The sequence below is a fragment of the Prenolepis imparis genome, unplaced genomic scaffold, assembly GCF_030444845.1.
Source record: "Prenolepis imparis isolate NDT839.2.m4 unplaced genomic scaffold, iyPreImpa1.0 SCAF_136, whole genome shotgun sequence".
NCBI classification, from domain to species: domain Eukaryota; kingdom Metazoa; phylum Arthropoda; class Insecta; order Hymenoptera; family Formicidae; genus Prenolepis; species Prenolepis imparis.
In genome coordinates, this window is record NW_028141294.1 from 44,246 (window position 1) to 54,506 (window position 10,261).

Consider the following 10,261-nt stretch of genomic DNA (forward strand, 5'->3'; position numbering starts at 1 on the left):
AATTATACGATCATTCGAAAACGTAAATATAATAAATCAATATATTAAGTGTATATATATATATGTATATATATATATTAATATAATAATATAGAAAAATGACATTTATTATTTGTAATATTTATATGAATTAAAGTATATGCTGGATATACGTATATCATACGACATTTAGATTGATAAATGTTTATTAGAAACGTTTAAAAAATATATATTTATTACAATATTTTAACGTATTCTATTATACGGTATAAAAATCGTTTATATACCAATCCTAAACCATTGATACGTATATTATACTATATTTATATCAGTGAGTGTTTATTGGGCAACCTTATAACTGTAACATCTGCTCCTTCGAGCTCTGCAACCGTAAGTGCTCCACTGTGCCTTAATTTGCGGCAACTGTCAACAAATCTCTGACAATAAGCTAGAGTTCTAACAAGTGTTTCAAACGAAGAGAGATTTGGCAAAATGGTAGATGCGGCGTTTGATACTCCCAGAGCGTTTACTATCCCTTTCTCCGTCAAGTTCACTATCTTCTCGAATTGCTCGGGCCAATCTTCTCGCCATTGAACCCAATTTGGTCCGAACCACCATAAGTTATTATTCTTCAACTCCTGAGCGGTTGTCCCTCGTGAGAGAATCTCAACTGGATTCTGATCCGAAGATACGTGGTACCATTTGATTGACAAAGTGAGGGTCTGTATATTTGAGACCCGATTTGTTACGAACGTTTTTAAAATGCTTGGGCATGTATGAATCCAATTGATTACGATTGTGGAATCTGTCCACAGGTAAGCCTTGTCGATCTTGTCTCCAATAGCTTCACAGGTGGTTCTGTAAAGCTTTGCCAAAAGAAGAGTTGCACACAGTTCGAGTTTAGCTAATGTTATAGTCTTCAATGGCGCAACTCTTGATTTTGCACAAATTAAGTATGATCGATAATCGATAATTGCCATCTTCACTTGACGTTACTCCATATGTGCATGCTCCGTATGCTCTTTCGGAAGCATCGCTGAATCCAAATATATTTATCTTTCTTCCTTGCGGCTTAACACAACGAGGAATTTGTAATTCGCTCAGCTGGTTTAACGACGAACAATATTGTTTCCATCTTGAGTGAAGTTCTTGTGGTAGACCCTTGTCTCATTCGATATTGAAGGACCATAACTGCTGCATAATCAATTTTGCAACAATCAAGATCGGTCCGAGGAGTCCTAAAGGGTCATATATCTGTGCAATTGCTGAAAGCACCGTTCTCTTTGTTATACGATTATCCTTTCTCTCCTTTATGCTATATTGTAACAAATCTGTTTTGTGATTCCAAAGGAGTCCTAAAGTCTTTAAGGGCTCGTCCTTATTGAGCATTAATAGATTGTCTGATTTGCCGTCTTCTTCCAGATGCTGTAGGATTCTTGCATCGTTGGTTCTCCATTTCCGTAGGCTGAATTGTCCTTTAGCTAATAAATCCGTAAGCTGCTGTTGCAACGCGATTGCCTCTTCTAGATCATCCGTTCCCGATAATACGTCGTCCATATAAAAGTCCAAAACTTCGGTTGCTTGTAAATATTGTTCCTTATTCTCCATTGCCAATTGTCTTAGGCAACACATTGCCAAATAGGATCCGGGAGTCGTCCCATATGTAACTGTCTCTAATGCATAGGTTTCAATAGGAAAATCTTCAGACTCTCTTCATAATATTAACTGAAGTTGGCTGTCTTCTTCTGTAACTAAAATCTGCCGGAACATCATTGTAATGTCCGCAGTTATCACGTATTTATACATCCAAAATCTTATCAATATGTGACTCAAATCATTTTGCAAGTTTGGCCCTGCCAATAGCATATCATTTAACGATTGATCGTTGTCCGTCCTTGCTGACGCATCAAATACAACTCGCACCTTGGTTGTAAGGCTGTCTGGTCTCAAAACTGGATGATGCGGAAGGAAACATGTTAATCCGTTTCCTTGAAGGCTGTTCCAATCCACAAGCTTCATGTGTCCTCGTCGTTTGTAATCTTTCATGAAGTGCATAGTCTTTCTTGAGTTTAGGCTGTCGTTTGAATCTTCGCTCTAATGCATAAAATCGTTGCAAGGCGCCTTTGCGTGAATCTCCAACAGTGATTATGCCTTATGTTTCGGTAAGCTTACAATAAATCTGCCAATCGAATTCCTGGAAACGGTCGACTCGAAATGCTCCTCGCACTCTCTTTCTAATGGTGTTAGCTGTCGAAGCTCCGATATTTCTTCCTGCGTCCAAAATCTTTCCATTTGCTCGTTTAAGGAATTGTTAACCGTTAGCAATGCGGTGGATGTTATCCTCGCCTTTGCGTCAATTAGCTCTCCTCCTAGGATCCAACTGAGTTGAGTCTTCTGCCAAATTGGACCATTTTTGGCTGTTTTAACTTGTCCTACACATAATAGGTTCCAAAATAGACTCGCACCTATAAGAAGATCTATCCTTCCTGGTTTATCAAAATTCGGGTCTGCTAATCTTTGATCCCTTAAGATTTGAAGAAAGGTTCTGTTTATTTTAAATTGCGGTAGTTGTTCAGTAATCTTCGGAAGCACCAAACAATCCAGATTAGCCTTGAATCCAGAATGTTGCGACTCGATATCCTAGTTGCTTGTTTAATATCCGCTGTAAGTTGCATAATCCCATTAACAGCTTGAGTTTTCTTTCGACATGGAAGTTACAGTCTAGTTATCAACTCCCCTGGTAACACAATCTGATAGCTTAGATACGTCCCGAAGAAGTGCACAAGAAAACTGTCCAAAATTGCGACAGAGTTGCATAATATCTGTTATTGAACGAGTACTTACTGTACTATTGCAGCAGTTTGCTGTAAAAAGCTACTGTGAAATTGTTTCGAAAAAAATTATTATATTCAATGTTTCAATATTATACCTACATAGTCTTTTTTACATTTTATAAGTTACTTTATAAATTAAAAATATTTTACGACTTTTTTTATAAAAAATAAAAATAGAAACTGCAATGAAAAAAATAAAAAAATTACAATTTAATATATTATTTACTTAAAAATAATTAATTAATATTTTTTTCGAAAGATTTTCAAAAAGTCTCGGTGGGTCGCAGTCTTTTTGTTGACTGCATGCGGCCCGCGTGCCGCGTGTTTGACATGGTTGCATTGATTTATAAAATATCTCGTAAACTATTCATTTTTTGGCCATGTTGCCCTTATAACTTTTTATAGTGAATATTGCGGGGAATCGATTTATATAAAAAAATTTATATAATTTCATTAAAAAAAACATAAATGACCTTTAAATGACCTTGAAAAACGCCACTCAAGGGCAATTCTTGATTACGATGTTATGTCCCCCTCGAAACCCTACAACTTTTGTTTGAAACACATTTTTGTCTAAAATCAATATTTATAAAGATTTTAAGGTGCTAATAATTATTGCCTCACCCGGTATATGAATATGTATATATACATATAAATCTGTATATATATACATATATGTTTGTAATTTGTATTTTAACGGTACCATTTTTTAAGTGAAATGTTTATTATCGGGACCTTTGGCTCTTAGAAGGACCGTCCTGCTAATTTTTTTCGTGTTCCGTATATTAGTGGGACTGTCTCGATAAAACCTTTCTAAATGCAATGTATTTTATCAGTACCTTTTCATATTTTATGTCCTTCTAATGTACAATAGATGCATTACTGTCATTTTTTTGCTATGAAGTATTATATGAGGATCATTGCACAATTGAGTTTTAATCAGCATAGTTTCAGATAAAGTACATTTTTCATTTGTTTTTATTTTTTATAATATTCATATTTTTTATATTATATTCTTATATATATATATATATATATTCTTATAAAAATATAATATTATATATAATATTCGTATGGTTAAATCATAACTTTGTGTGATTAATTGACCATCATTCTAACCTTATTGCTATACGCTGTGTAATATGTATATACACGTGTGCCTGAACGAGTATAATAGCATAAAAGTTATATTATATTCGTTATAAATAATTAATAATATACGTTTTTAGAATTTGTACTTCATTATTTAATTGATGAGAAATATACCTATATGAAATTTTGAAATGCCTTATGGCCCCGTAGCTCCATGAGCTGCTACTACCCACACATCGTCTTGTCTCTTTCTACGTCTGTCAATACGGTTTCGGTAACATGCTCCATCCAGTACTATATATCGATGGATGGAGTCTTTCGCCACAGTATATATTATAGCGCAACTCTGGCAATTTCTGTGTGGACGAAAATAAACTGCACATGCGCGAGCGAGGTACGTAACCAATCACGGTAGTGCTCTCTGTCTCACTTACTCTTCCTTATTATATTTTCTCTCTCTTTTTATCTTATTGTACATACACTATATCGGATAAAGCAACTGACATATACTGTACATACATATACTGTACTTGAAACATATACTGTACTTATTCATTTATATATGTATATAGTGTATATAATAAGATAAAGAGAGAGAGAAAGTTATAATAAAGGAGAGTAAGTGAGATAGAAGAGCATGCCATGATTGGTTACATACCTCGCTCGCGCATATGTAGTTAATTTTCGTCCATGCTAACATCAAAGGTGCCGACAGAGAATGGCGCTACTGTATATACTGTGCTTTCGCTCTCTCTCACATTTTAGAGAGAGTGGGACAAGACGGAGAAGGCGGAAAAGGCACTGTATGGGTGCAATCACATGGACTAATATTTTCCGCGTAAAAAAAAAGGCCATCGCACACGGATTTCCGTAACCGTAAAAAGCATAAGACGTAATCATAAGCTCGAGAACCAATCAAAAACTAGCTTTGATCTAAATTATTCCGTAAGATCAGAAATAACCATAATCTTAACACGAGTAGGGATACTATGAGAGTTCTAACTCGGGTCCTCCGAGGGAGGCGCGGGGCGGGGGGGTTCCCCGGGGCGAGGGGGTCTAACGTCACGCGGGGCGGGGGGATCTCATAGGCGAGGGGGATGACGTCACGCGGGGCGGGGGCGCTTATCGCTGTGTGGGAGACGCTTATCGCGTTTTGTTTTTTCGCGGGTATAAACAAAACAGCGTATTGTATTACCTTGAATTATCTAACATGTTATTATAAACAAAACACCGCAAAGTGAGCGCTGATATTCGGCCGCCCTCGCGGTACTTCCCCTCCCCTCGCCAATAAGGCGACGCGCTTTGGTGGTACTTCCGCCCACCCCCACCCCTGCCCATAAGGCTGCGACGTTTCTTCCTCATTGTTTAGGAAGAATTCTTTTGCGATAATTTTGCCGACATTCGGCCACCCTCGCGGTACCTCCTCCTCCCCTCCTCCATCTGAGGGGATCTTGGGAGATCGCGCTTATCGCAATGAACACGTCATGACACGTGTTTTTTTTCGCGGTAAAAGACCGTGTTGCATTACGCGCCGATATTCGGCAGCCTTTGCGGTACCTTTCCCCTCCACCTAAGCGGGATTCTTTCTCATTGTTTAGGAAGCGCCGATGTTCGGCCGCTTGAATTTTTATAAACAAAAATGAGCGCCGATGTCCGGCCGCTTTGTGTCAAAAGCGATAACGCGATGAAGGGAGATCACCTTTCTGATATGTAATTAAACAATCCGTTTATCATGAAGAGGGGAAGAAATGATTAGACGAAATATAATAAGGACTGCTGCCACTTCAAACCATGGTACGTAATTTGCAAGCGCACAGATACGTCGGTCGAAAAAAGTATAGCGGGTGCAAGTGCTCTATAGAACGTGATTTTAAAAAGTGTGGAAAAATGGAAAACATCGAGCAGACTGAACGTGACCTGTTGGAGCGGTCCCATCAAATCGCCACCTTAGGCGAGTATTTTGAATGGGCGCTGCGCTGCGAGGAATTTATCAAACTGCTTGAAGAAAACTGCCGTGTCAAGCGTCCGCGACTCTCGATTGGAAATAAACAATCTTTGGTTGCTAGAATCACGCGACTCGAGGGTGCAAAAACTCGATTGCAGAGAGAGTTTATATCCAGTGGTGGTAATTACAGTGGCGACAATAACGCAGAAAGACTCGTTTGGCGAGAAATCGATACCGCGTTTGAAAATCATATACTGACCGATGCGGTGATTAACGCAGACTATATCGAACAGCGACAATTTTTGGAAGATGCTAGTAGTGTAGTACTCGAGCAAGTGCAAGACGTTATAAAAATACACAACTGTGTAAAAGTAAATACTGTGTTCAACGGTGAGTTTGTGACAGGTGATAAGAGCGCCAACAAAAGTATTAACACGAGAAATTATGAACTTTTTCGCACGTCCGATTTACGCGAGTGATATGAGCGGCATGTCATCGAAACCACATTGACGTCTCTCGAAGAGTTCCAGGAACGTGATAGCGGATGGGCATTGTCACGAATCCTCGATCTTACGGTAAATATCAACAAGTGCAATCCTATGCGCGCGGGATGCCATATTAAATTACCGCGAGAAATTATGACGAAGAGAGCGGTAATTAATGTGCTATCAATGGACAATGCGTGTTTCGCGTGGTGGCCGCTCTGTACCCCGTTGAAAGACATGTGGAACGGGAATCTTCATATCCGCACTATACGACGGTGTTAAATTTACAAAACATTGAGTTTCCGATAACGTTGAATCAAATAAAAAAGTTTGAACATATAAACAATATCTCAATCAACGTCTACGGCATCGAGAGGAAGAAGGAACTATCAATTCTTCCGATACGACTCGCCGATCGGAAAAGAGAAAAACATGTGAATTTGCTGTACGTGGAGGAGGAGGACGACAACGTTGGACATTTCGCGTATATCAAAAATCTGTCTCGCCTCGTAACCTCGCAACTGAGCAAATACAATGGTCAAAAATATATCTGTGATCGGTACGTATATTTATTGCAAATTATATATAATTGTAAATAAAATTGTAAATAAAATTGTAAATAAAATTGTAATTTTTTTTCTTTCACAGATGCTTGCACTTCTTTAATTTGAGCGAAAAGTTAGAGGCTCACATTGTGACTGTCGAGAAATGAACGACGCAATCAGATTACCAAGCGATAAAGATAAGTGGCTCGGCTTCGACAACTACAATAGAAAGGAGCGACTTCCGTTTGTAGTGTACGCCGACTTGGAGTGTGTGCTGAGGAAGACATCGGAACACGTGTCATACGATCAACATCACGAGGTATTTAGCGTTGGGTACTACGTGCAATGCTCGTACGATGAAACATTATCCGCATACCGATCTTATCGCGGCGCTGATTGTGTCGCGTGGTTCGCCAATACTCTCGAGGAATTAGCGCATCGCATAAAGGGTATTTTGTCTGATAATGTCCCCATGATAAATTTAACATCAGACGAGTGGGAAAAATTTCATAGCGCCACGCAATGTCACATTTGTGAAAAACCGTTTGCGCCGGACGATAATCGAGTACGCGATCGATCATTGTCATCTAACTGGGCGATACAGGGGTCCCGCATACTCAAACTGTAATCTAAATTACAAAGACTCTTATGTCATTCCTGTAGTTTTCCACAATCTATCTGGTTATGATGCACATTTTATCATAAAAGAAATAGCTACCGCATACGAAGGACGCGTAGATGTGCTTCCAATAACAAAAGAAAAATACATTTCATTTACAAAGACTGTCAATAGTACCGTCGACGACGACAAAGATCGGAAAGCTTGCATAAATTTACGATTCATACAAATTTCTCAGTGCTAGTCTTGACAAACTGGCATCCTTCCTCGAGAAGGATAAGTTAAAAATTTTACGTTTCAATTTTTCCGCATTATCCGCTCACAATTTCGAATTATTGACGCGAAAAGGTGTCTTTCCATACGAGTACATTGACTGCGTGGACAGGCTGCAGGACACGCGTTTACCGCCGCACGAATCATTTTATAGTTCCTTGACCGGTGACATTGTATCCGAGAGCGATTACGCGCACGCTGAGAACGTCTGGAATCGATTCTCCCTTCGAACTCTAGGCGAATATAGCGATCTGTATTTAAAAACTGATGTCATGTTATTAGCAGATATTTTTGAAAACTTTCGCGACACTTGCATCGCGAGTTAAGGACTCGACTCTGCGTATTATTATACTCTTCCCGGGTATACGTGGGACGCCATGTTAAAACATACAAATATTACGTTTGAATTGCTTACCGATATCGACATGATTATGTTTATCGAACGAGGTATACGCGGCGGTCAATGTTCCAACAGATACGCGCATGCTAATAACAAGTACATGCAGTCATACGACTCATCGAAACCATCGTCGTACCTTTTGTATTTCGATGTAAATAATTTGTATGGATGGGCAATGTGTCAATCATTGCCTTATGCCGATTTTCGATGGATCGAAGACATTTCAAACTTTGACGTTAGCGCGATCGCTCCGGATTCGGTCACAGGTTATATTCTCGAGGTCGATCTGGAGTACCCGCAAAGTAAACATAACACACACATTGACCTACCGTTCTGTCCGACGCGCGACAAGCCGCCCGGCAAGCGGGAAGATAAGCTTCTCGCAACGCTATATGACAAGAAGCGTTACGTCATACACTACCGCAACCTGCAGCAGTGCACACGTCACGGTCTTTGTATCGTAAAGATACATCGCGTATTACAATTTACTCAATCCGCATGGCTCCACGATTACATCAAACTCAATACAAAATTTAGAACACAAGCGAAAAATGATTTTGAAAAAAATTTGTACAAACTGATGAACAACGCGGTATTCGGCAAAACTAAGGAAAACGTTCGAAATCATGTGGATGAATTATTGACAAAGTGGGACGGACGATACGGTGCGGAAGCGATGATCGCGAAACCAAATTTCCATAGTAGGAGTGTCTTTGCGGAAAACCTAATCGCCGTTGAATTACGTAAACTAAAAGTAAAATTTAACAAACCAATCTATGTTGGTATGTGTATACTCGATATATCGAAAGTGTGTCTGTATGAATTTCACTACGAGTACATGTCACCGCTCTATCGTGAAAGATGCCGGATAATGTACACCAACACCGACAGTTTAATATATCACATCGAGTGCGACGATGTGTACGAGAACATGAAACGCGATATCGCTAGATTCGATACGAGCGATTATCCAATTGACAACGCGTACGGTATAGCGCATGCAAAAAGGTGCCAGGCTTGATGAAAGACGAGAATAACGGCGCGATAATGACCGAATTCGTCGGGCTTAGAACAAAAATGTACGCGGTGAGGGTGGACGGCAAAAAAAACACTAAAAAACCAAAAGGTGTCAAAAGTAACGTCGTAGCGCGTAGTATAACATTCAACGATTATACGCGGTGCCTGAATGACGAGATTGAAATGACACGTTAGCAGTCATGTATTAGAACGAAATTGCACGAAGTGTATACCATCCGCGAGACAAAAATTGCTCTAAGTCCGTACGACGATAAGCGGTATATCATATCTGTTTCGACTGACACATTACCATGGGGACATTACCAGATACCCTTATAAAATATAATAATATAATATAATGTGTGTGTGTGTGTGTGTACGATATATTGTTATGTAACATGTGTGTAATATATTGTAACGATTAAAGGAAAGGATGTATTAATAAAGATTTTGTATTTCATATATTTCATGTATATTTCATATATTTTATACGTTGTACACATTATATTTTTCTTAAAATAAATACAGTCTATATCAGAGCTGTCCACGTTTTGCACTTTTCGGCCGATTTCCGAGGCTCACCGCCTAGCGGTCCCCACTTACGCTCGAGACCTTAGCAACGCGTGGCCCGATAACCGTAACTAAGACGCGCGGAGCTCTGTCTCAGGGACGGCGCATCTGTAACGCAATGCTGTTCCGAGATATCGAATTATTTCGGCGATAGCGTCAGCCGTCTCGCTCCCGCCTTTACTCTTGAGTGGTATAGCCCACGCGTACTTGCTCAACACATCGATGACGGTGAGTATGTAGTGGTAACCTTTGTTGAAACGAGAGTACGGACGCATCTCGACGATGTCGGCTTGCCACAGATCATCATATCCTCGCACTATGACATGTCTTCGGGGAAAATTTTTTCTCGCCGGCGCGTGCAGTTCGTTCACCAACTGCCGTCTCTCCAAACTATGTTGTTTCATCGCTTCATCGGTTTTTCCCGATCGTCGTTTGCTGCTGTTTGTTTTATCGCTCATTTCCGTTACTGAGCCATTCGTAGCCGTTCTTGACCCGTTTGTAG

The 10,261-nt window shown here is 39.7% G+C and overlaps 2 protein-coding genes across 2 annotated transcripts; both read right to left on the minus strand.

Annotated features, from left to right (window-relative positions):
• Nucleotides 1-302: 302 nt before the first annotated feature.
• Nucleotides 303-959, minus strand: LOC145947756 (uncharacterized). Its single transcript, XM_083057535.1, has one exon. The coding sequence runs from the start codon at nucleotides 957-959 to the stop codon at nucleotides 303-305; it is 657 nt and encodes a 218-aa protein (XP_082913661.1).
• A 187-nt stretch (nucleotides 960-1,146) lies between these two features.
• Nucleotides 1,147-1,611, minus strand: LOC145947757 (uncharacterized). Its single transcript, XM_083057536.1, has one exon. The coding sequence runs from the start codon at nucleotides 1,609-1,611 to the stop codon at nucleotides 1,147-1,149; it is 465 nt and encodes a 154-aa protein (XP_082913662.1).
• Nucleotides 1,612-10,261: the final 8,650 nt, after the last annotated feature.

What these genes read in the sequence shown, in the direction of transcription:
- LOC145947756 (XM_083057535.1), bottom strand. Translation starts at nt 959, where the DNA reads ATGGCAATTATCGATTATCGATCATACTTAATTTGTGCAAAATCAAGA.
- LOC145947757 (XM_083057536.1), bottom strand. Translation starts at nt 1,611, where the DNA reads ATGTGTTGCCTAAGACAATTGGCAATGGAGAATAAGGAACAATATTTA.